General features: G+C 33.2%; 1 protein-coding gene across 2 annotated transcripts; it reads left to right on the top strand.

The window, feature by feature from the left end:
- Positions 1-1472: 1472 nt before the first annotated feature.
- On the top strand, positions 1473-27213 carry SLC6A15 (solute carrier family 6 member 15). 2 transcript variants are annotated; one of them, XM_054580172.1, is made up of 11 exons: positions 1473-1776; positions 6334-6491; positions 6844-6970; positions 8175-8356; positions 15759-15869; positions 18771-19012; positions 19110-19302; positions 20177-20369; positions 23086-23245; positions 24702-24864; positions 25977-27213. In XM_054580172.1, exons 1-11 carry the CDS (start codon positions 1488-1490, stop codon positions 26346-26348), a joined length of 2190 nt encoding a protein of 729 aa, XP_054436147.1. In that variant the 5' UTR covers positions 1473-1487; the 3' UTR covers positions 26349-27213. The 2 variants fall into 2 exon arrangements, with proteins under 2 accessions (XP_054436147.1, XP_054436146.1); XM_054580171.1 differs by lacking the exon at positions 6334-6491 and having other exon boundaries at positions 1627-1776.
- Positions 27214-27877: the final 664 nt, after the last annotated feature.

Genomic DNA, 27877 nt, shown 5'->3' with positions numbered 1-27877 from the left:
CCATATCAAAACCTTGTTGGCTGATTTAAGGTAGTCACCATGAGAAGTTTTGTTCTTGTTTTAGAGATATGTCTATTATTTAAAATACTGTTAATGATTCTCTTTCAGAATTTCCTTCACAATCTTGTAAATGAGTATATGCTTTTAGGGTATATATTCTAGTTTTGTAAACAACTAAACATCTAAACCCAAAGGGAAAAATACAGGTTATATGGTCAAATTAGAGAACTTCTTTTCATTTGGGTTACCCACCACCATGTCTTATTCATTAAGATTATAAATTAAAGTGGGATTGGGCTGCTTCTCTGACTTCTAATGTAAATGTAACAGCAATTCTAGCAAATAAATTTATTTATTTTTCTAGCAATGACTTGCAGGATTCTTGGGATATCATTTCTAAAGCCTCCTGATCCAGCTTTGAAGAGAAGCACTCATGTTTAGTGACTTTTAAAAATGGATAATCTCATTGCTTTGTAGACACACCTTGTACATTTAGTTGGTCTGTGTCTGAATAGAGAACAGGATATGAGATGTAACAGAAAACAAACTAGAGAAAGGAAAAGTGTCTGATGGCAGTGTTTTTCTTGAGTTGTTTGAGAGACTGTTCACACAAATACTGTGATTTTGTTTTTTACCACTTCCTGCAGACGCTGTTCCTTGTATTTGGTGTGGTCTCTCTTTGTTTTTGCCCAACTGTAATGTCACTTTTATCCAGTGTTCTTGATCTTCTATTGTAATGATGCTGGGTCATTTAAATTATGCACTATAGTGTAATTATATTTGAGATATGCCTTTCTTAGACATAAACAACTTATAGCAGATATTGTATGTTTCATTAAAGTTTTTATTCCTTAAGGTCTCATCATAATATCAAATGAGTAAATAAATGAATACATAAACAGAAGAGATTCTGTATAAGACAGATTTACAGGTATGGTATGCAGTTGTGCATGTAATTCCACAAGTGATAAAATGAGGGCTGTACTTCAGTCAGAAAGGAAAAAAGAAAGAAGAAAAAGAGTCACAAAATTTTAATTGCTAATGAACAGAGTATACCTTATGCACTGGAGTATGTCAGATGAAAGTGGATTTTTGTAAGAAGGGAGAAGTTACATAAACGAAAATGTGTGTGAACCTCACATGTACTTTATCGTTCTTACACTTACGTAGTGTTAAACTCTAAAAGGCTGACAATCATATGCTTTATACTCTGTGGTAAGAAGTTCCATCATAAAAATATTTTAAAAAGTCTCTTATTTTGATATTTCCTTCCTTAAATACTATCATTTTTCTACTTAAAATTTCGCAGATTACCTACAAAATATTGGACATGCAGATCGAGGATCCGTAAGACTTTACACCTTGAATCAAGGATTTATTTGATATCCTCTTCTGTCTTTTCTTCATATCAACTAAATTATTTTTAAAAAAACTTAACAAATTTGCCATAAGAGAATTAAAAAAAAAATTACTACCCACACTTTCCAATGCCTAAGAATAGCAAGGTGGTAAAAAGAGAATTAGACGATGAGGTTATTGAATCTGTCAAAGACCTTCTTTCCAATGAAGACTCAACTGATGATGCTTTTAAGAAAAGTGAACTAATTGTTGATGTCCAAGAAGAGAAAGATACAGATGCTGAAGAAGTATCTGAAGTTAAAGATGAAAGACCAGCTTGGAACAGTAAGCTACAATATATCCTGGCCCAAGTTGGATTTTCTGTAGGTTTAGGGAATGTGTGGCGATTCCCATACCTATGTCAGAAGAACGGGGGTGGTAAGTTTTTTGCTCTTCTTCTTTTTTTTTTAAGTGATACATTGCTGAGTAAATTGCAATTGATTATCTCAAATAGCTGCTTTTCTTGCTGGAGTCTCATTATTTTATAAATTATGGATTCCATTATAAAGCATGGGAGACTCTTGTTGAAAGTGAACTTAACTCTGTTTTCAGAATAGGTTTCCATAGGAGCAGATGACTTGCTATGAATACAGAAGGACTTCTTTAAGGGTAATGCATTCTCAGATTCTTTCTGTGGATGCTATGAAATATCTAAATTACTGGCTTTTCTAACAAATGTTGCATCCCTTGTGCCCCTCTTACTCTTCTTTGGAGAAAAACTTAACGTTTCTGGTATAAGACAGTATCGGTGAAGAGAGAATTTTTTATTACTTATCTGAATTTTAAGTTGTTTAACTCTTCATAAAAGCAAAAATTACATATAATGTAGAATGAGTATAGTCTTAAAATGTTGACCAGAACTTTGTAGATTCCAGTAGAAGGGATTTGGATAATTAATGTAATACCATATTCTTCATCTTTAGATATCATACATACTTGTTTCACACTTGTATAGTATTTGCGGACAATGTTTTATTTCAAATAGAACTAAAGAAATTAGAATCCTTAGTTTTAAACAAAAATATCTGCATCAATATGATATTGTACTTTTTTGTATTTGTGTGTATAATTACCAAGGGTTATTTAGCAAGCATTTCTTAAAAATCAAGGAAAAAAATACATACAGAGGAATAGATTGTTCATGTAAGACATTGCTTCATAGTACACCAAAGTCAAAATGAATGATTTGAAGATTCATTATCTATATACATGAAAACTGTTAAAGTAAGTGTGGTTAAAAACTAAATATTCTATATGTCTCATTTCATTAATCAAAGGATAGAAAAAGTACTTTGGTATTTGATTCCAGTTTGTGATAGTTTTGTTGATTGGACAAAAATATGATTTTATTTTATTTTTTATTGTTTATGCTGTTATAGTTGTCCCAGTTTTTCTCCTTTTGCCCCCCTTTTCCCAGCCCATCTCCCATTCCCACAGTCAATCCCCACACAGTTGTTCATGTCCATAGTTCATGGATATAATATATATGGTTTTATTTTAGATGTAGTTGCAGCCTACATATCAAGTGAAATAACATAACTGTTCAATGTAGAATTTCTTCTTAGCATTTAAGAGATAAAAAAACAAGCTGTTATGGTGACAAAATATGGTTAAAATCTTGCTTAGTTCGTTCAACCAAGCACAGAATAAACAGGTTTGAAAAAAAAGTAGCCTGTTTGAAAATTTTCCTGAGACGTAGGAACCAATACATGAAGTTGGTGACACACTACACATCATTCCACTGAAATTGTGAGCTCCTTATCTAGTCGGTAACATCCCATATAAATTATTTATCAGGTCAGCATAAGCAGCTATGCACTACGCTGCTTTTTGTTTCTCACAAATCATTGCATTTGCCAAGATTGGCAGAAGATGAAATCTGATTTTCTGACTTGTTGCCTTATGAGCCTTACTGCCCATACTGTTAAGGAAGAAGGCTGTCTTGGTTGAAAAGTCAGGTTGCTTTCCATTTAATGCAAGTTTTGTCTTGATGGAGAGTTCTGAAGAATTGTGTAGTTAGTAATTAGCAAAAATGGGTCTTCTAATTTTCATGTAAAAGTAATCAAAATACACTTTCTAATATTGTTTCCTTCTAATCGAAATACTAGAGAGTGATATTACAAAATATCAGTGGAATGTTATCCTTTCAAGGTGGTTGTTAAAGTACAAAAGATGGCACTCAATGTACAGAATAGTGTTGAGCCTTCTAGGTATTTCAGTAGTGTTTTTTGGCTGCCACATCAAAGAGCCTCAAGCTACCTAATTCTTACTTATTCATCATTTGAGGCACTTGATGAATAATAGAAGTAAGAAGTAATAAACCTAATATAAGTTGTTCTTTTGAAGGTGTACTTAAAACACAATGGTTAAGCTTAATAAGTGGTATAATATAGACGCTACCAGCTCAGTATTTGAAGTCAATTTGACTACGAAGTCTGATCTGACTCTTTTAGACACTAGCCATGGGATCTTTCACAGGTTAACTTACTTCTTCTGGCTTACTTCCCATACCTATAAAATGCGGGTAATAATGGTACCCCATTGGATTATTTTAAGGTATAAATAAGTATTACATGTAACAGGCTTAGAAATGTGCTTGGCAAATGGTAAATACTCAGTTATATTTTGTCCATGACTTTTTAATATGGAGGCTAATTAGAGTAATTTGAGTTAGAGGAAAAGCTAAGTATCTAAGAGCATGTCATGCACACGAGGGGGACCCTCCAAAATTGCAATTACCTTCTAAAGGGTGGGCCCTTTGTAGTACAGGCTTCCCCCACTAGGTGAGTGTTCTAGGAACCCATCTGTATTGGCCTACCAGCTGGCGTTTTTGTTAGAGGCTGCATTTGGCATCAGTGAAAAAAATTTTTTTTCTTGAAGACTCAACGTGTTTGCCCATTTTATGATTTAGGAAATGAATTTATGAGTGCACCTGCCCATACCGTGCAGAGTGTTCAGCAGTTTATGACCGAACGTGGTCTAACCCTCATGCCCCACCCTCCCTATTCACCCTATCTCAACAGAGTGACTTTTTTGTTTTGGTTCTCTGAATGAAAAAGTCCTTAAAAGGAAATATTTTGCCGATACGGAAGAGGTGAAACAAAAAGTGGCAGAGCACTAAAATGCATCAAAATCATTGAATTCAAAAACTGTTTTGAGCAGTGGAAAAAATGTTTTGATAGGTGTATTGCTTCAAATAGAGAGTACTCTGAAGGTGATTGAAGTTTAAACATGTAAGAATAAATACACAAGTTTTATAAATAAATTCCATTTTTGGGAGTTCCCCTTCGTACATAACTGAGGAAAGATTCACAGTGAGCCCAGTGTTAATTAATTCTCTTGCACATAAACCCATTCACATGCTAGGATTCAATGCAGGTGTTGAAATGCACTTTCAGTCCTCGGGGAGACATTTTCAGGTCATTAGTGCCTGAATGTTACAAATCATTTTAGAATCAGAAGTTTGGTAGTTTTGTCTTACCAGCTCATGCATCCATACTTTTACATCACATACCCCTTTTTAGAATCAACTCAAGTCTGAAAGACTGAAAGTCAGGCATAAAACAGTCAAGGTTTTCTACTGACCACTGTATTGGGGAAAATTCTTACATATAATCATTATTTCAGCAATAGATAGATATTGAGATCAATAATTTGAATAAAAATTTATTAATTTTTTCAGCAGAATACTCGAACAATTTGAATAGCTTCCAAAATCTATTCAATACCACTTAACACTTAAAAATGGGAAAATATAATAAATGACCTCTTAATTGAAAAGGCAATGTGTTACTGATTAAATAACTCACTTGACAGTATCTGGTTGGACAAAGCTCCACTAAGAAATTTGTATATAGATCTTAGAGGTTGTTTAATGAATGATTTGTATATATATTCTTATGTAGAAATTTGTATAGATTTTACAGTTAACTATCAATTTATAGTCTAAAATTAACATTGTCAAACTAGTACATTTTTTTTTAAATCTGCACCCGAAGATATATTTATAGATTTTATAGAGAGAAGAAGGGTTGGGGGAGAGAAAGAAACTTCTATGTGAGAGAAACATCGATCAGTTCCCTCTTGTATTCACCCTGAACAGGAATTGATCCCTCAACCTTTTGATACATGGGAGGATGCTCCAACCAATGGAGCCACCTGACCAGGGCATCAAACTAGTATATGTTCAGTTCAGTATTCATATATCTTAGTTTGAGATTTAGCTGTAAAGTATTTTTATTCTTTAGCATGGAAGCTTTACTACAAAGATAATGGCCCATCTTTTATAATAGATACGGAATCTTTGTTTCTGTCAGTATCACGACCCCATTAGAGAAATTTGGAAAACAAAAGATTGTTTCCTGAAGTATACTTTTTATATGAAGTGTATATGGGAACAATGACATTTGTCTGTGACAGAGGTTATTTAATTTTTAATTTTTTTAGTCGAGGCAGCCATTTTTCTCCCCTCTTGTTATTTAGGAAAAAAAGTCAGTTTTGTTACCATAAAATCTCATTCTAATTTATCCAATTTTCAATACATGATTTGGGTGAGTTTGAATAAAATTTAGTAAATGACTTTATAAACATTGCATGAATAAGATTTCCATGAGTTTGTGAAACCTACTGGAGGAAATAATTTTAAGAAATCAATTCTTTTTATGGAAAATGAAGTTGTTTATTCTTTCAATAAAATGAAAAGAAAACTATTAATTGATATTCTTACCTATATCATAATTATTTTTTATCAGAAATTCTTTGTAGCAGTCAAATTGAGGTTTCAAATACTAGAGATTTTATTGCATTTTCTTTAAAGTCCTTTATACTTATACAATGTAGTTCAAATATCATCTTTTATGAGATAATCAGAATTAGCATATTCTTTACTGTGACTATTGAAAATATAACCTGTTTTATTGGTTCTTATCTCTGTAGGTGCATATCTTTTGCCATACTTAATACTGCTTATGGTAATAGGTATTCCACTTTTTTTCCTGGAACTTGCCGTGGGTCAAAGAATTCGGAGAGGAAGCATCGGTGTGTGGAATTACATAAGCCCTAAACTGGGTGGTATTGGATTTGCGAGTTGTGTAGTAAGTTTCCTGATATATATGCCATATAATTTTTAGTGTTTGTAATTATATAGTTTGTATTTAAATAAAACTTTTGAGTGTGTATTTCTGCTTAACTTTTTAATCACTTTTTAAAAAGCACTTCAGGAGCTTGCACCAATATACAGAACAAGCTGAACTATATTAATGTAATTCAATCTTGTTAATGCATGTACTTAAGACCTGTAAGAGACCTGTATTTTTAGAAAAGATAATGTTTTTCAATGAAAATAAAATGAGTAGGATTTTTAAATGCTAATTAGAGTCTTTTACATATCCCATTGTTTCAAGAGAAAGGACATGAGAGGTTTAATGTCATTATTTTATTTTGCAGGTATGCTTTTTTGTGGCTCTCTACTACAATGTCATCATTGGCTGGAGTTTGTTTTATTTTTCTCAGTCTTTTCAGCAACCTCTACCTTGGGATCAGTGTCCTTTGGTGAAAAATGCTTCACATACTTGTAAGACACGGGCAATATGTTTTTATATTTAATTATTGTAAAGTTGGTAAAGACATGAGCTTTTATGATTTTTTAAAAGAATGTGGAAAAATTTTTCAAAATTATTATAACTTTCATCACTTTTAGGATTGCCATACTCAGAGAGACAGAACTTTGACACCATCTAAGTTTACAACTTTTCAGGTTGCTTTTTCTTAGTTAAAATATAGTTAGTTGGTATACAATATTATATTAGTTATATTAGCTTCAGGTGTTCAATATAGTGACTCGACATACCTATTCCTTACAATGTGGTCACCCCACTAATTCTAGTAATCATCTTTCGCCATGCAAACTTACTGAAATCACTTATTCAATAATACTGAAGTATTATTAACTATATTCCCCTCTTCAAGTTATTTGTGTCTCATGATATTAGGGTGAAATAAGCCTTCAATAGTTAACTTGGACAGTATTTAATTTTGTATACTTTTCTTGATGCCTTACTTTTTTATTAAAATAAAGGACAAAAAAGGATTTAGATTGAAAAAATTGTTATGTTTTTGGTTCTGTTGTTTCATGTTTTTTGTCATTTATTTTTATATCCTAGTGTATAAATAAAGAACATTTTCCTATAGCAATGTCCAGTAAATAGAGAATACAATTGACATATGTAGTCTAAAATTTTCTAGTAACCACATTTTTAAAAAGAAAAAAAGTAGGTGAAATATTTTATTTAATTATATCCAAAATGTTAACATTTTAACATAAAATTAATTTAAAAATTATTAATGTAATAATTTGCATTATTTTTCTTGTACTAAGTCTCCAAAATTCCCTTTGTATTTTATATTACAGCACATGTCATTTTGTATTAGCTCATTGTAAAAGTTGCATGTGGCCAGCCGCAAACATGTTTGATAGCTCTGTCCCAGGAAAATAATTCTGGGAGTGGAAGGGAGTATCATTTGCTATGTTTTAATTACTTTGATAGAAAGCTCACATATTCATATTCATAAATGTGTAATCAGAATTAGCAAAGAGGATATGTGTTCATTGATATTTCACATTTTTGCAATTGAGTTTTTATTGTGAATTTAAATGCTCCTGTAGAATAGTAATATTTTTCTAGGAAATTTGAGAATTGATTTACAGGCTTACTAGAAAAAAACCTGTCTTATTGCTCTTTATAGTCTGAAATGATTGTTAACCTTCCTTTCTGCAGTTATAGAGCCAGAATGTGAAAAAAGTTCTGCAACGACCTATTACTGGTACAGAGAAGCACTGAATATTTCCAATTCCATTTCTGAAAGTGGAGGCTTAAACTGGAAGATGACCATCTCCTTGCTAGCTTCCTGGGTCATGGTTTGCTTGGCTATGATCAAAGGCATTCAGTCTTCTGGAAAAGTTAGTATGTTAAGAGCCCCTCCTGATTCTGTAATCTCTGTGGGTAGACTCGCAAGTAGCACTTCTTTCTAGGTGTTTACATTAAGGGAAGGAAAAAAGTAAAGGTATAAATGTTTTATAGTGAAATCTAAAGTAACATAAACTTTTCTTATTTCATCAAGAGTTTTGAAATTTTTTGTCAATACCTATTTTCTTTTGCTATTTTTTCAGTTTACCCTAATATTATAGTTCTCTCATTATCAATCATTTCCAAACACGGAAATTGGGGAAAGTGGTAGAATGAAGAATTTGTTCATTGTATTTGTCTTACATCATTTATTTTTCTGTTCTGTAGTTGTTCTAAGGAGTGGTTGCAGAAAAGATTTTAATAGGGTTTTTAATGTGGAGTGTTTATTAAAGATCTGAATATCATTAGGTGGTTATGATAATCTCAACAACGAACTCACAGTAAATGTAAAAGACTGGAGGGCATGCCTGCCAGGACAAATGGAAAATTTTAAATGGCTGTGGTTTAAAAAGACATTAAGTGAATTCTAGAAACCTTGATTTTTTTTTTTTTTTTAAAGAATGCAGTAGGAAAGTATTTGCTATTCACTCTTTTTGTTTCGTATTGCATTTTTTTTTCATTATTACTGTCATTGTTTCAGTGCTTGTATATCTCTCAGCTGGACCATAGCAAGAATTTATTATTGGTCCTTCCCCTCTCTACCTTTAATCCATTTCTACTATTTTTTATTTTCAAAGCATAGATCTGATTTTATATCTTTACAGGCTAATATATTACTGCTCATTATCATATACTAATAGAATTGGAGTAATAGTGGTAGTAATAATAAATGATGGTGAAGATGGCTCTGGCGATGATCAGAGCAAGAACAGTAACAGAAGCCAATATTTGTTGCATTTTTTTTTTCTTTTGGTCTAGGCACTATGGTAGGTACTTTACTTTATCCTATTTAATTCTAAAGAAAACTCTGAGGAGTAGTTACTACTCTCAGGCCTGCTTTATAGATATAAAACAAGTTTGAGAAATTAGGTAACTTGCTTGAAGTGTCATGGCTAGCAATTGCTAGTACCTAGAGCCAAAATCAGCTCTAAATCTAGAGCCTGTTACTTAATTGCAACACTATAATGTCTATCACTGTCATATTTTTTTTGTACTGTATAGTTAACTCTTTTATGTTAGAGGTCTATGTAATTCATCTTTGCTTCCTGATGCTTCATCTTTAATTAAAAATGTTTGATGACTTTTTTAATTTGTATATCACAGCTAATTTTATATTTACCTTCCTGCTGGAACTTTGAAACCATTTTTCCTTTGAAGAACTGAGTATGATAGATAACACATCTCAATATCTTTTCTATTTTTAAGATCTTTTTTATTTATTTTTAGGCAGAGAGGAAGGGAGGGAGAAAGAGAGGGAGAGAAACATAAATGTGTGGTTGCCTCTTGCGCAACCACCACTGGGGACCTGACCCACAACCCAGGCATGTGCCCTGACTGGGAATCGAACTGGCAACTGTTTGGTTTACAGGCTGGCACTCAGTCCATTGAGCTACGCCAGCCAGGGCGCGTCTCAATATCTTTTAATCTTTTCTGAATGTTAGTTTTGTATGATCAAATAAGTTCAATTAATTGATTCAATTTGTTGTCGTCTACCATTTTGAGACACATAACAGTTATGTTAAAAATAAAGGAGTAGATTCTTAAGTCACATCTAACCACATTTACATGCTTCCTAAAATAATTCCATCTGGTAGCAAGAGAAACGTGTAGTCATCCAGAGAAGTCCAAAAATCTCTGCTCGAGTCTTACTGCCATAGTTTGTTTATTCTTAGTCTAAATGTGTCTCATCATTATTTAAGGAAATATTCATCCTTTTCTTAACACAGAATTTTGCAGTTTTTCTTATGTCGTATAACTTGAGAAGAATGTAATACAACTTATATGCTACATACAATTTATTACTGCAGTGAGGAGCTTCAGTGACTTTTGGGCAGGATTTGAAGAAAGAATTCAGTAGGCACAGATGAAGAGAAAGCTGCAAGTAATATGAGCAAAGATATGAAAATCTAAATTGTCATAATTCCTCAGTCTGAAACAATGAGTTAAATATAATAGAAAAATGTTTATTAGGGATAAATATAAAGCTCTAGGCTTGCAAAACCAAAATGCCTCCAAAGGGATAATCACAAAAGCACAGTATAGAGAAATATAATTTAAAGTAATATGGTAGTATATGAAAAAGCGGTTTAGAGGACTTAGCATTTAAAGAATACGAGTCAGTTTGTGTTACGCTTTGCGAATGTGCACGCATGCGCGCGCGTGCGCGCGCCCTCGCCCTCGCCCGAGGGCTAATTGGAAACTTGATGAATTAAAACAGGAATATGATAGTGTCAGTGTCCTTTGGGCCAGTAGGCACACCTTAGTTGAATCATGACCGCTATACTGGATTTTACTGAAATCTTACTTCCCCCCTGATTGTGGATAAGAGAAATCTCTTCCCTGTGATCACAGTCTTCAACTAGTTGTGTAAGAAGAAGAAGAAAGCTTACTCTATGTGGCTAAAGAGAACTACGGTCAAGTAGTTGGGGATTATAGAGAGTGATGGAGTTATAGTAAATCTTCAAAGAAAGGAAGGCATTTTAGGAAGCAAGCCTGGTAAAAAGGAAATGTGCCCTCTCAGTGCGAGTGAGCCCAGTGTTATTGGAGGTGGGCAGACTTTGCCTGCCCCTTTGTTACAACCCCTGTTAAGGGGACACCTGCCCCAAGATGAGGGATACAGATGAGGAGTTCTAAGTTTCTTTTAACTCCAGGATAATGTTTTTCTGCTTGTACTGCTTTGCCATTATTCCTACTACTATGTTAAGGACTTTGTATATATTAGCATTTTTAAATCTATCAGCCAGATGATTTGCATGGTTTTATCTTCATTTTCCTTCTTTGTTAACAAGCTTAGGGAGAATAAATAAGTGTTCAAAATTAAACACCTGATAAATTGCAGAGGTAGATCTAGTCTATGAAAACCTCAAGGAGAATGACTTTCTCAAAGTGTGTTTATAATCATTTTAATTTTAAGAAAAAACCAAAATGATTTCATATGTTTTATGTTCTTCAATGCTTGAGTAGAATGAAAATATTTTTATACAATGTTTTGGTTGATCATCTCTTATTGAAAGGCATTTCAGTTGTCAAGGCCCAGAGGGTCTTAAAATTAGCCAAAGGAACATATTTCATTCCTTTATTTCCCAGTTCTTGAAAGTATCTCTTTTCTGAACAATGTAGTCATTCTTCAATTCATTTGATACACATATTAAATTGAGTGCCTACTATGTACCAGGCACTGACCTTGTTGTGGAGGTATAGCAGTGAACAAGGCAGACAAAAACTGCCTGCCCTCATTCTAGTGGCAGAGGAAGACAAACAAATTTGTAAAATAATTTAATTTAGCAATGCTTAAAGTAAAGTGTGTGGTAATGAGAAAGTATAGCATTTTGCATATATTCGGGTAGATTAACCATTTTAAAAAATAATATACAACTACTCTGGTATAACATTAAACACATATGATTAAGTGTAAAGAATTGGAGTTAAAAAAATACAGACACCTCTATAAAGAGCTGCCTTAAGATTCATCTTAAATCTGAGGATGTTTTTGGGGGGCACTTGCTTCATTATATTTTTTATTAAATTTATTGGGGTGACATTGGTTAGTAAGGTCATATAGGTTTCAAGTGTATATTCCTATGATACATGATCTGTATATTGCATTCCAAAAGCAAATTATCTTCTGTCACCATATATTTGGCCCCCTTTACCATTTGCTCTCCCCCACCCCTTCCCTCTGGTAGCCACCATACTGTTGTGTGTGTCTCTGAGTTTCAGTTTTATAGCCCACATATGAATGAAATCATATGATTCTTAGCTTTTTCTGATTAAATTATTTTGCTTGTCATAATATTGCCAAGGTCCCCCATGTTCCTGCAAATGATAGTATTTCATCTTTTCTTATGGTCGAGTGATATTACATAGTATATATGTACTATACATCTTTATCCAATCATCTAGCAAAGGACACTTTAGTTGTCTCCATGTCTTGGAGAATTTAATAATTATTTTTTTGATTTTTTAACTGCTTACAGAAGAATAAAATAAGGGTGTGACCTACTTAATAATACTTAATTGTTTAAAATTTGGCTGTTATTTTTCTCCATGTTACATAAATATACAACTTCCTTTATCCTTTTTAGGAAGCTCTGCTAGAGTCTTCATTGAATTCAGATTGATGCCTTTAAGAATTCAAATACTTTTGAATTAATAAATAACTCATAATTTGTACATAATTTTAAAAATATTGCATAATAAGGATGAGTTTATTTTTAAGGGAATGTATGCAGAAAGGAAAACTTAACTTTCTACCGTATTTTTTGAGTGTCTACTATATGTCAGAAACTGATTGATCTGGAAAGATGAATAGGCCACAGTTTGCCCTCATGGAACCATTAATTTAATGGTTGAGACAGGTAGTTACAGAAGAATAAGTGCAGTAATAGAGACATATGACAAATGCATGATAGCATAGACGTGGCCACTGAAATTAACCTCGATTTGGGAAAAGTCTTCATAGAGGAGGAAACCTTTGGGCTAGAGCAGCAGTTTTCAACTTTTTTTCATATTGTGACACACATAAACTAATTACAAAAATTCTGTGACATACCAAAAATATATTTTTTGCCAATATGACAAAAAAATAGGTACAATTTTGATTCATTCACATCGGACAGCTGTGTTGGCTGTTGTCTTTTTTTTTTATTTAATTTGACAATCTAAGGGAAAAGAGATCAGTGCCCCTGACTAAATAGTCAGATAGTGCATGTTTAAAAATTCTTGCGGCACACTGGTGAAAATTGCTGGGCTGGAGTATGTGTTTGAAGAGAAGCTCACCAGGAAGTTTAGAGAAAACACTGGATGAATGGGAAAGAGCATGTTCAAAGCCCAAAGGGGACTGAGTACCCCTTTATGACTTTTACATACGACTTGTGCAGCTCTTCAGAGATGAAACCTGTAGGTTGACTGCAAATATTAGAAGGTCTATGGGTACTAATAGACCGATTGTCTGTTACATAACAAAAAATGTAGACCATTTGAGGATTGTTAGTAGTTTATCGATACCATCAGATCTTTAGTTTAAAACTATCATTCTGGTGTAGAGTTCATGATGGATTTCAGGGATGAAAGGGGAGCTGGCAGGGAGAATCTGGAGGTAAGGTAACCAGAAAGCTATTATAATAGTGACACCTCACTGAAGATGGAAACAAAGGGACAGATGTGAGATTTCTGTGGTAGAATCAGTAGGATTGGTTGATGAGTTGGTTATGAGATGTGTGAGAGGACGTATTAAGGGTATGATTAACCTGGACAAATAAAAGTAAAGGAAGAGTCATTACGTGGAATTAATGAAAATAAGTCATTTATAAGGCAGCAAATTTGAGTTTTGTTTTTTGTTTTTTTTTTTAAAGATAAGGTGTTGTGCAAAAAATGAATTCTTGCTCCTGGCTAGCCTCAAGGTTTGAAGAAGAATCATAAAAAGAATAGTTTTAATTCAAGTGAGATCAAAGCCTACTTAAGTAGACATGTAGTAGATGACAAATATAAAGGATGCTGAAAGTAGATGAATAATAAAAGGTACTCCATCTAAAGGCATTCTGATGAAAGCAATGTGGGTAATTTGAAATAAGGAATTAAACCCATTTGAAATGATTGAAAAATTATACTTTATTATAACTAATTAAACTAAAACATTTTAATTAAAATATTAAATTTTAATAAAAATGAATAAAAATAATTTTTAAATTTTAAAAATAAAAAATGCAATTAAAAGTGGATAGAACCATAGAAGTGCAAATTATGATGTAGACTTTTATGTTGTCTGTCTATAGTTATTGATGGATTTATTATCTCTTACCTGCCCTAAGCCATCCTCTGCTACGACAGTTTCTCCATTCTTCCCACCCTCCGTCCATTCCTTCCTTGCACAGATTCATAATACCGACATACACCTCCTATGTGCCAACAACTGTGTTAGGTGTTTGGGATATGGTAGTGAACATGAGAGAAAAGGCTCCTGCTCTTAGAGGGCTTATATTCCAGTAGGGAAGGCCAGAAATTAACAATCAAATACATAAAAAACAATTTCAACAATGCTGAGTGCTGTCAAAAACAACAAAAATAATGTCATGGAGGGTTAGAGGGGCAGACGGTAGGGCAGTTAGGGATACTGGATGGAAAAAAACAGCCTTATTTTGGTTGGTGTGGAGAGACTTCCTGGAAAAGATAACGATGAGACAAAAGTAACAAGGAGAAAAGTCCTGAACAGATGAGGGAGATGAGTGCATCCCTGCTCTCGCCCTGAAGCTTAAGAGCTTGGTCTATGGACGGGTAACAGGGGCCTGCAGGGATAGAGCTCAGGTGAGGAGAGGGAGACCGGTGCGACAGGCAGGTAGAGCCCTGCTGTAGGCTTTGCAGGTTGGAGGGAGGAATTGGGATTTTATTCCAACCGTATTCAAAATCCCTGGAGTATATGAAGCAGGGAGTGAGCTAATTCAGGTTATCTCTGGTTAGCCTGGAAACTAGTTAGGAAACTGTTAAAAGTAGTGCAGGATTACTTCTGAACTTTTGAGTTTAGCCACTGGGTGGATGGTGGGCCATTTACTGAGGTGGGGATGAATGGGGCCAGCTCGGGGCGGGGGGGCGGGCAGGGGGGGGGCAGTGGAATTCGGAAGTTCCCTAACGGACCTGGAAAATTTCAGAGACCTAAGAGGCTTCCACATGGAGATGTCAAGGAGGCAGTAAAGGTCTGGTTAGGACAATTCTTTATGAAAAGCATGTGCTTATTTTCATGGTGAAAACTGCTGAAGCAAAGTTAAATCCTTACATGATTATTTGGTTGGTTGTTGAAGTTCTGTAGGAGACTTAATAGAGACCACTCTCAATCCCAGAAGCTATACAGAATCATAGTGAAAGTTTGGTCTATGGAAAATAAAGGACTTTCTACCTAAATCAATAAAAGTAGGAATTTGTTAGGAAATTAGTACCCATTTATGTTTTTTAAATATTGGTGGTTTTATGAATTACAAGAAATCATTATTCAAGTTGCACCATACACCAGACCATTTAAGAGGAGATTAAATAATGAAAATTTCTTATTTTTTAGTACATCTCAAATAGGATCTTCATTAAATCAAGACTAATAAGCCATTCTAAGGTTGCTATACAAATTATCAATTATTTTATTAATCATATAAAACAATAACTGTCAAAGTATAGAAAGAACAATCTAAACTATGACAAAGAATGCAGTTAGTCTGCCTCACCTTGTTTTCTTTCTCTTTTTCTTTGCAGATTGTGTATTTTAGTTCTCTGTTCCCATATGTGGTACTTATATGCTTCCTAATTAGAGCACTCCTTTTAAATGGTTCAGTTGATGGCATCCGCCACATGTTTACCCCTAAGGTATGTACTGTGTTTCTATCTAAGGCTTTTAATCATGAAAGCATTATGTTTGTTGTTAAAATGTTTCTACAGTTTGAATTAAGGGATAATTGTTCCAACGTCTATACACTAGACTTTTAAACTATAGGTGTCTGTTATCTAGCCTAGATAAACTAGAGCTTTTATATGTCTATCATTATATTCATCTCTCTCCAATTTTAAATGTCCCATTTTAGTTCTAGAGTAAGGCTATCACTATTTGAACTTCAAAAATCCCACTTTTATATTAAATTAATTTCCAACTTTTGCACTTCTAAGTTTTAGAACTTTTTGGTCTTTACTCTTCTTCCTCTGTGTGAGTGGTTCTTAACATTTTGTGTCATGGACTCCTTAAAAAAGAAAAAAAAGGATCTTCTTACTAGAAAAGCATAATGAACATAGTAGTTTACTTAGAGTCTTAGGAAGTAGACAGATCACCTAGAATCCATGGACCTAGGTTAAATCCCATCTCAGAGAAATTCCATCTTTTCTTGTTTTATTTTGTGATTTTGTACTGTCTAGAATATTTCCATGGTGAGTTTGGAAAGTTCTGTAACTTTTGTAAATACATGTACATTTCAGGAAAATTCTCATCTGCTTTCATAAAAGGCTTGGAACTTAGGTTCTGTCATTCAATTTAGAGGTGAACTCAATGCTGGGTACATTAAGCCCAATGAATCAATCCTTGTGGACCTGTTGTATCAATTTGACAGTAAAGAAAACCAACTTTGGAGGCGTATACTTATTTGCTTATTCACTGAAGTTATACCTTTCTGTTACTTTGCTAACACTATCATAGGCAGACACTAAGTTATAAAAATACAATTTCAAAAAGAATGATCATGGTATGATGTTTGGCCAGAAGATACTAACTGGCTTCCTAAGAATTCTTTGTCCCTCCTAGCAGCTGCCTTGAGACTGTGTAAAAGAGGCTGTGTTCTTCGGGTATCTGGTGCCAGCTTGGTATACATTCTCCAGTAGCAGAAATACTGACATTGGTATCTGGTGTTCTTGAATAGTTCAAAAGTCCTGTTTAACATTTAAGGTTGTTGGAGCACTTCAGTGAATAAAAATAGTTATGATTTATAAATTTTAGTTAAACTATGATATGTAATATAAATCATCTTAATATAAGACATATTTAATGATGAAAATTACTTATGTTTGTAAAATTGAAAAAATATGTATCTGTTTAAAACAACTAGTTTTGGTATGAATTTCAGGCATGTCACTTTTTTCTAAATTGGCAGTTGTTAGAGACATAGTTCTAAGTATTTGATTTAAATATATATTTTTAGAATTTAAACCTTTTGCTATGATACTTTTCCATGGCCCCTATATTAAAAATTGCAGCATGATGAACATTAAAACCAGGACTAGAATTACTGTTAAAATATAGTTAATTCTTTCTTCAGCTCGTGTGATAGTAAATATAATAACAATAATAACCTGTTAATTACTTTTGATTTACTTATTTATATAAAGGAGAAAGTACCTAAACACACAAAATATCCCCCAAACCGTGAATGGAAACAGTTCCTGAATTGGAAGTACAGCAGTCTGAGTAATATCCCCAGTAAACGGGTGCTTTCTGCCATCTAGTGGTTGAAGTGGAGATAGACAGTTGATTGTATAGAATAAGATGATAGTGGTGGTGAATAAACAATATGCATGTCTTAGTTAATTGTACATATATTATAAATATAATATGTTTAATAAAAATTTTTATACACTTTGATAATAATAACTAAAATTAATTGAACAATAAATCCTAATGTCTGAGAGAACTGTAGATTTTGTAATATACCTGTGTTCGCATTTCAGCTCCACCCCAGAAATGCTCTGTGACCTTAGGTGGGTTACTTAACCTTTCTAAGATTTAGGTAATAGTGTAACCATTTCATGGATTGTGAAGATTAAATTAGATAATTTATATAAAGTGCTTATCAATGGGCATGCCTCTGTAGTCCACGTATGTTAGCAATTTTTGAGCACTTAAAGTGGAAGGCACACATAGTTAAGTCGTATGTCTTATTACTCCCATCAATGAACTGAGGAAGCAAAAACAGAGAGGGCAGGCAACTTACCCTAGGTTGCACTGTTTTTATTTAGATTACTAAGTGGGCAGGATCTGAAACTGTGGAACTCATGTTCTTACCTCTGTTTGACGTAGCTCCCAGTAAAGGAACTTTGATAAGTGTCTAAGAAGTAAAGCAGAATTACTTGAAATTTATGTTCAGCACAGATTCAGAACTTTAGAAATTTGGATCTGAAAGGGTCTTAGAGATGATGTACCCTTGTAGTTGCATTTCTCTTAATTTTCAAAGAAAAGGCTTTCAGGAAAGCCTTTTTGAATGAATGAATGAATAATAAATAAATAAGTAATACATATGTGAATATTCAAAGTGCATATAGTTTAACTCTATAAGTATTAACCCCTTTGTCTATTAGACTTCTGCCAGAAGACACAAAACATAGAGTATAGTTGAGTAATTATTAAACTTTTATTGATAATTGATTTATTTTGCTTTAGGAAGAAAGCAAATACATAAATAGGAAATAATTGAGGATAATTTCTCTTTTAAAATCCTTTGGTGATTTGTCTTAAAGATTTTTAAAAATCCTCATAGGTAGAAAATTTTCAAGTGAGTAAAATCTCCATCTAAAAACTTGATAGCCTATAATACTTCTTATTCATATGCTTTGTTTCATTTTCAAATGAAAAATTTGTTTTTACTTAAGAACAGATTATCCTCCTGATTTAAATAACCTTTAGGTACTTAAAGATTATTATGATATATTTAAACAATACAACTAATTCCATGTAGATTATTGTAACATGTTATTTTGCAGCTGACTTCTATTATGTTTAATTTTAAACAGCTTGAAATAATGTTCGATCCCACGGTCTGGAGAGAAGCTGCTACTCAGGTGTTCTTTGCCTTAGGTCTGGGATTTGGTGGCGTCATTGCCTTTTCAAGCTACAACAAAAAAGACAACAACTGCCACTTCGACGCTGTGCTGGTGTCCTTTATCAATTTTTTTACTTCAATCTTGGCAACATTGGTGGTGTTTGCAGTTCTGGGCTTCAAAGGAAAAGTCTTAAGTGAGAAATGCATCGCAGAGTATGTATATTAATTTCCTTTAGTTTTTGATGGCATAATTATATTAAAAATATATCCCCGCAAACTCTTGTGTTTGTTAACATATTCTATTTTTCAGAAATTCAAAAATGATTTTAACGTTTTTGAAAATGGGCAGCATTAGTCAGGATATTATTCCTCATCACATCAACTTACTGGCTATGAATGTAGAAGATTATCACTTAGTTTATGACATCATTCAAAAAGTGAAGGAAGAAGAGTTTCCTTCTCTTCATCTCAATCCCTGTCAAATTGAAGATGAACTAAATAAAGTAAGTAGGCTATGTTTAAACAATAACATAAGTTTCATTCACTTAAAATATGCATTCTAAAAAGACTTTTTTTTTAGGAAAATAACATTTAAAATTCCTGTTATGCTCTCTTAAAATTCACGTTCTTTATTTCAGAGAACTTTCTTAAATCATAGAGGTTTCCTTCACTGTAAAAAACAATTTAATTGATTAATCCACAGTAATTTAAAATATAAATATAAATTAGGTGATTTCCATCATATAAAATGAAATGAGTCTGATATCTTTCCTGGTATAATATTTAATGTAAAAATTGTATTGCGGTTATCACATATGGCATGATTATTTTGACACATGAATGATATTTGGCCATTTTAAATATTGTGTGAAACAAGTTATGGTTAAGTTCTTTTTCTTTGCCAGTGTAATATATTTTAATAAACATAAAATATGTGAACATTAATAAATATTCTTGTATAGCTTGTTACCTTCTCCCTAGGTTGCCAAAAAATAAAATATAATAGAGAAATTAGTCATTAATTGCTTGCTTTAAAGTAACTAACTGTATTTGAGACTAAACATAAAGAATCGTGCAGGAAATTATGGGTAAAGCCATCATTAATGTAAAAATCTTGAATTCTGTAAGAAAAGACACCATGTTACCCTTAAAAGTTTTTTTTAAAAAAAATTCTGGTTTATCTGTTGTTTTTATAAGATAATACAATTAAATTGAAGTTAGTTGAAAGGCTAAGTGTCTTAGGAGGCCACATGATATCTGCATGTTTATTTCCCAGTCATTCCTGGGCATTATTCAGAGTTCTTTGCAACTGATGTACATACACAGCCAACACTTAATACTGCTCTGTGCTCATACTGCTGTTTGTATATTTTACAGGCTGTTCAGGGAACTGGGTTAGCTTTTATTGCCTTTACAGAAGCAATGACACATTTCCCGGCATCTCCCTTCTGGTCGGTGATGTTCTTCTTCATGCTGGTAAATCTCGGGCTTGGCAGCATGTTTGGAACTATGGAAGGGATCCTCACACCTATTGTGGACACTTTCAAAGTGAGGAAAGAAATTCTTACTGGTGAGTTTTTATGTATTTGACTTTTCATTGACTGATACAGGCCATTTTACTCTTGGTGAGAGATCAGAAGTAGAAATAAGGAAGTTTTCTATTTTGTGTGTTATTATAAAATAAATGTCTGTTTATTGCTATGTATTGCTATTATTTATTATTTTATTTATATAGTTATATAATCCAAATGATAAACTTAATATAGGTTATATTAATTACTAGTGATTTATTATATTGGTCTTTATTAATAGTGATGCCGTCATGAATTACTGGCACTAAATAAGTCATAGAATGTTCATGTATAGATTTGTATACAAGTTAAATAATTAATTCTAATGGGGTAGTTCAGATCTAATATTCCTTTTCCAGAAAGTGCATTGCTGAAATTGATAAATCTAAACTTCTCATGTAAAATAGCAATTGTGGTCCATTAATAGTTAATACCTCTAGGTTGGAAAGAAAATAAAACAACTCATCAATATTGATGCTTGTTAATAAGTTTAATCTGCAAGCATTTATTAAAGTACCAGTTTTGTACTGCATTTGAGGGACATAAAAATATAAGAGAAATTATAACAGAGATACAAAGATATAGGAGAGCCTCAACTCCAAAAATCATAGTACTGATAATCAAGTAGGGTAGATAAAAGACTTGTACCATGTAACATATTGATAGATAGCATGATAGGGTCTTTACATATTATAAGAGTTAAGAAAAAACAAAGGTCATCTAAATATATGATTTAACTGACAATAAAAGAGAGGAAAGTTGAATTGGAAAGGGGAAGGGTCTCTTCAGAGGTCAGAGAATGGCATATAAATAGAGAAAAGAGAGCAGTAAGGAAGCCATTTTAGACCAGGGTGCAGCAACAGCGTTGGTAAGTGATGCAAAAATAAATTGGGGGAAAAAATATGTAGGTGATTTTGAATGCTGGGCAGTAGTTTATAAGCTCCCCAAGGTTCTGTTGTTAGGTCTGAAAGATTTAGTAATAGTTTCAGTATAAATATATACCTTTGTCACATACTGCTCTGTTGAAGTGTGTGTGTATGTAAAACAATTTCAGCAGCTTGTAAAATATTGATGCTAAATGTCCTCAGCTCAGTTGAACATATGAGAAACTTCTTTCTCTACTCCCAAAAGGCAGTCTCTATTTCTTTAGTTTTTATTTCATTTAAGGCTATCAGTATCCTACCTGATGTGCAGGATAAATAACAGTCATCTTTGCTGCCTTCCTCATCTTTGTCCCATATTCAAATCCCCCTAAGGTAAGAGGGCTTGCAAAATTAAGGCTAAAGCACCAGTACAGAGAGAAAAATATACAAGGTAGTGTTTGCTGTCTCCTACTGCGAGACCTGTATGGTCAGAGCAAAGGGGAATGACTCTCTTCCCCCCATTACTTGTCTTTGGGATCAAACCTATATTTCAGGCTATATTTTATTCTGATGAAATGTACCTTCATCAACTTTGTCAGGCGTGTTTTTGTCTTCCCTGATAGTTCGGTAGGACTAGATAAGTGAATTACTCACTATCTTTTCCTCTCCATCTCCATAAAACTCTTAGCATCTGTACCACCTAGAACACACTTTCTTCATGTTTACCTTACGCTATGGTATAGTTAGGAGACAGTGAAAGTGACACAGGTTATGGTTCATATTCAAGCTCTGCTACTTTCATCCTGAGACTTTAAGTACAATATATTATGACAAGCATTTAGATATTTCAATATGTGATAGATTCCTAGTGTAGTACACATTACTTTTCCTTTTCTACATATATGTTTATCCATTTATGTATAATATAACTCACAACACTTAGCATAGTGCTTAAGAGATGGAAGTAATGGCTTAATTTGACCCATATTTATTGAGAGTGTTAGGGAAACCCTATCTTCGAACCTAGTGATATCTGTGTTCTCCTTCTTTGGCCTTTACTTGCTTCTGCTAAGAGGTGCTTGAGAAATAGAACATAGTCATCTTTTATTTTTGAGGGCCCCTCCATTAATGTGCTTGAGAGAATAAATTGTCGGATGAAATTATGGGAGTATTATATAGATCCTACTGCAGAAACTCCTTTTAGAAGGGTCTTCTTAGCTTCTTGGATAATCAGATTACTCAACCCTGTTGTAATTGTATTTCCAACTAATCTGTTTAGGCAATATCAAGATATAGATTGGAGTTGGTGCTAAGGAAAGGTCTGATCAGATTTTTTCAGTTTTGCTTTAAAAATAACCATATTTCAATCAAATATAAAAATACATATTTATTAAAATCTTATTATAAGCTGCATTACTTTCATTATTAATACAAAATTCAGTATAGCTTTCAAACTATAAAATGTTATTAATAGTGGAAATGGTCTATGAACATTAGCTGCCTAAAAAAGTCACTTTGCTATTAATAAAGAGAAGAAGGGCATGGAAATTTATACTTTTTAAGTCTTCTCAGTTTTGACTCATTTATTAATTGTGCTTGGTAAGTTTGCACAGACTATGAGAGATGAATTGAGTTAATGTCTTACAAGGGATTTATATAAAATCTGGGCTAAATCCAAGTAACTAACTCCCAATATATCATATTCTATAATCAGGAGAGGTATTACATGTTGATATCATTAATAAGTTATAAAAGTGAAAACAAAATTATTGTTTGAAGATAATTCACAATATAGCTTAAAATACTTGATTCTGAATATGGGTTTAATTTTTCATTTATTCCTTTTGTCCAGTTATCTGTTGTCTTCTGGCTTTTTGTATCGGCCTGATATTTGTGCAACGCTCTGGAAATTACTTTGTTACAATGTTTGATGATTACTCTGCTACGCTGCCTCTTCTAGTTTTAGTCATTTTTGAGAATATTGCTGTATCCTTTGTCTATGGCATAGATAAGTAAGTGTATTTTCATCTATATTTTGGAAACACCAGCTGTCATTATCTTTTGATGTTTCATTTAGATGAGAAGGGAAATGACTAGAAGGAAAAAAATTTATAAAATAAAGTCTTTTGAAGGCTCTTTATTCAACAATTTCAATAAAATATATTATCCTTTTAAGAAATTAGAATTGTGTGGATGGTAATATAATCTAGGATTCTGAAGCTGTGATTTAATTCTGGTTATCAAATAGTAACTTCCAGGGTTTAGTGAGTATTGGCTATGTTCCATGAACCTGGTTGCTCTGAGTTATTATTGTTACCTACATTTCACAGATGAGAACACTCAGGCTCGGTGAGACACCAAGCAACTTGCTCTTCTCACCTGCACAGAGGCAGACCTGGGATTCATAGCCATTTCCACTTAACTCGAAACCCTGTGATTCTAATTACCTTGCTAACCTGTTTTATTAGAGGAATTTAATTTTTTATGCTACATAATTCCTTATGTAACAGGACAGTTTTGGGAAACTATATCTTGCTCTGAGATATGTATATGGCATTTTCTTTGCATAGGCTTTATATTTATATTGAGTCATTACTTGAATTTACTAGATGCCTTAGTATATATACTTGTTGTAAGATGAAGCATTAGAGTAATCTCAGAAGAAAATAGTCCCTGGAGTCCTTGTCAATAATTTTTTAAGGTTGTTATCTTTAGTGAACATGTATGGACTAAGGCAATAAGATCATCAATCTTGTTAGAGATCTGTGTAAAGTAGCAATGAGTGTGTTGAATGAAGACCTGAGTCCTCTTCAACAATATGGAGAGGAACATAATTGGTATTGAATGAGTTTTGTGACACAGCTTAGAGAATGTTTTTAGTACTGTCAAAATCTCCAGGTAGAGAAGAGCAGGGGAACTTCCATTTTATACTCATGTACCAGATAGCAGTAGAAGTAATGGCTATCTGATATGCATTAATCCTTAATCCTCTTAAAAGTATTCTGTGGCAACTAATAGCACCCATGTCACACATGGAAAATTGGCATACTTATACAGGAGGACTTAATATGTTAGTTGTAGAGCCAGGACTTGAACTTGGATCTTAATTTCAAAACCAGCAATCTCTATACTCTGTGAACCTACCACCATGTTCTAACCTGCAACATATTAGAATTTGATAGTATATTGTAAATACTGTGTTCATAGAGTAGAAAGTCCTCAGTAGGAGGAGGCTTTTCAATAATTGGCTTAATAAGGATTTTGCTAAATGAAAATTTCAGTGTGTACTTAACTGGCTCCTTTTTACTTTGTATATGTTCTTACTTTATATCATCTTCTAGTATGACTTTTGATTCAGTATAAAATGTCATACGGTATCCTATCTAACCCCCTGTCAGGTCATTGATCCTAATGCACATCTTTAACGTATTGCATAAACTTGAGAAATAATACTTTCTTTTTATTTAGGTTTATGGAAGACCTAAGAGATATGCTGGGCTTTGCTCCCCACAGATATTACTACTATATGTGGAAATACGTTTCCCCTCTAGTACTAGTAACACTGCTAATAGCTAGTGTTGTGAATATGGGGTTAAGTCCTCCTGGCTATAATGCATGGATTGAAGATAAGGTAAAATACAAAATAAGGAAGTTTTGGTTTTTGCTTTCTTAACAGTATATTTTGATGTTTAATGAATGGTGTTGCTTTTATGCAAGGGCGTTGAGATTTATTTTTTTATTTGTCCCCAAACATGTGATTTTTTTAATACATTATAGATTTTTTAACATGTAAAATGATAACTTGGTTCTCATTAAAGTAACTTTATTCAGTTTCAATTATTTTTCAATTTTTCAGCCTTTACCTAGAAAATCACCAGAAATATTTTTCCTACATAAATTTATTAAATTGTATCCCAGATACTATATAACAATGAAAATATGCATTAGCCATGTAGACATAATTTAAGTAACTATTGAAATAAAGTTTTGTTTGATATAACAATTTGATATTAGCAATGACTATTTCAATTCTGTTGTCAAGCTCCATTGCCCATATAATTATGCAACTATAAGGTGTGTATATATATATGAGCTGTTATAAAATTCTTTAGAGGTACCTCTGACCTTTTTCTATATAATAACAATATGTAATAACTATATATATATATATCTCTCTCTCAAGAATATACAATAATCCTATATAACAACAACTAAATTCATGACTGGGGCATAAACAAGTTTGTTATTTTTTACCAAAACCCTTGGGCCCAGAAGTGCTTCAAGATTTAAATTTTAGATTTTAGAAAATTACTATGGCATATGTGACAGGTATCTATTACTTAAGAACAAACTACCCCAAAATGTCATGATTGAAAACAATGCTCATTATTATTTCTTGGGTGCTGTGGGTGAGCTGGGTGATTATTCTCCTAGTGCCTGAGTTAACTCAAGTAGTTGATTAAACCTGGAGAGCCAGTGTCTCTCTAATTTTTCATTCTTGGCTTCTTCCAACCAATGTGTACTCAGGGCAGCATTCTGTGAAACAGGAGCAGAAATTGCAAGGCCTTTAAGACCTAGCTTTGAAGTTGCTTAATGTCACGTCCAGATCAATTCACTGGACATACATAGCAAGTCACAAGACCAGCCCAGATTCTTTGTCTACAAATCTGAGACAAATAGAATTTGTTTTCCCATGCTTGCAGGGAAAAATAGATTATTAACCCATATTTTTGTCTTTAACAGGCATCTGAGGAATTTCTGAGATACCCAACATGGGGAATGGTTGTCTGTATCTCTCTGATGGTCCTAGCATTTCTCCCCGTCCCAGTAGTCTTCATCATTCGTCGCTGCAACCTCATAGATGATAGTTCCGGTAATTTAGCCTCTGTGACCTATAAGAAAGGAAGGGTTCTAAAGGAGTCGGTAAACTTAGAGGGAGATGATGCAAGCCTCATTCATGGAAAGATACCAAGCGAGATGTCATCTCCAAATTTTGGTAAAAATATTTATCGGAAACAGAGTGGGTCACCAACTCTGGATACTGCTCCCAATGGACGATATGGAATAGGGTATTTGATGGCAGATATGCCAGATATGCCAGAATCTGACTTGTAGCTGTGGGGACAAATCAGTGGGTTTTATTTAGTTCATTTTTATCAGTGAACATTGGCTCCACAAAGAGCAGCGTTAGGCTTTGCTTATCAGAGGGTGATCTCAGGTGTTCCACGGCTGCGATCTTTAACCCCGACGGTGTGTGTAAATTCAGCTAGAGTGTTGCTTTGGATTCTTTGGTTTATATTTGCACAGGCAGAGTTACAGAAAAAGCTTATGACGACCAAGGTTCATGCTTGTCAGAATTTTTAAAAATACTTTTGGTGTTTTTTTCAAGTATTTCTATCTCTAAAAAAAACAGGAGTTACCTCAGTTCCTAATAATTTCTGGATGTAATAGTATTTGTAATTAAAAATGATATACTTAAAATGCCTAAGTTTGGCCTCAGGTTAACTCCAGGTGTTACAATGAACAGTTCTGTAAGTTGGTGCCTCTCAGCACATTTCCATGACTATATTGTGTAGATAGGCTGTACTTATTTTGGTAGCATTGATACCTTGTTAGGCAATTAGTTGAAGAAAACTGCAAAATATTTTCATATGTAATAGTTGTATAGAGCAATAGTATCAACGAATAAGAAGGCACTAATGTTGGGATGAAAGATTATATTTGGAGGTGGCTAAGGATCATGTGTGTGATGGCTGTATATTTTGTGTAAAATATATGTGTGAAAATGATTTAAGTCTGAGTCACTCAGCACTCTCAAGAATTATGCAGATCCCGCATTTTTCTATGCCATGTGCCTAAAAACCTACTTGATATTTATTGTGAATTCAAGATTACTCATAGTATATTTATATAGTATACTTGCAATGTATATAGGTGAATAACAGTACTCTAAGTACTGATTTGAAAACTTGAAGCAAGATGGCATTTTATTTCATATATTTCTGTTTTGCTTCTGTTTTATGCAAATATAAATCCTTTTTTAAGTGATTGTTAAAATTGTATGACATTACATTTTAAGCTACAAATAAAGTTAAAAAATGATACTTGTTTTCCACATTGATTTTTCCTGTATCACCTGAGCTGGATTGCTTTGCATTTCAGTCAGCACTTAGTCATTTCTTAATAATTAACTATCATATTCTAAGTAGGATTAATATATTGATTAATAGAGTTATCACCATTTTAGGGACAGTGGCAAAATAAAGTATCACAGTTAAAATGGTGTTATAATGTCATCCCACAATTCTTGTAGTCTTCCAGGAAACCACATATACAATTGATAGCTTGCTGGTCAGTATTGTCTCTGAAGTGTAAAAGTTAGGATTTTTATGAAGCTGTTGTATGTATGAAATTGGATGAGGCAGGAGAACTCAACTGAATGCCATCTCATTAAAAGGCTTTTATTTATAACTATTTTACCACTATATTAGTTACATTTTAAAAATAATAATAGGTAAAGCAGCAAAATAAGGCAGGTAGTGCCCAACATATCCGCTGATTTATTATGGCCAAATATTCTTGGTCTACTGTAGAGATATATTATAGACTGTGTTACACCATTTAAAATGTAATTCCACTGGTGA

This window comes from Pteronotus mesoamericanus, unplaced genomic scaffold, assembly GCF_021234165.1.
Source record: "Pteronotus mesoamericanus isolate MK-2021 breed Mesoamerican mustached bat unplaced genomic scaffold, CSHL_Meso_final contig_56, whole genome shotgun sequence".
In the NCBI taxonomy this organism is placed as follows: Eukaryota; Metazoa; Chordata; class Mammalia; order Chiroptera; family Mormoopidae; genus Pteronotus; species Pteronotus mesoamericanus.
Note: the sequence above shows the minus strand (reverse complement) of the source record. Positions and strands in the feature narration are given on the sequence as shown.

Excerpts from the sequence above, each read along its gene's own strand:
- SLC6A15 (XM_054580172.1), top strand. The coding sequence starts at position 1,488 with ATGCCTAAGAATAGCAAGGTGGTAAAAAGAGAATTAGACGATGAGGTT. Across the intron at positions 1,777-6,333 it reads ATGTCAGAAGAACGGGGGTG|GTGCATATCTTTTGCCATAC; the intron begins GTAAGTTTTTTG and ends TTATCTCTGTAG. Across the intron at positions 23,246-24,701 it reads TTTGTCTATGGCATAGATAA|GTTTATGGAAGACCTAAGAG; the intron begins GTAAGTGTATTT and ends CTTTTTATTTAG.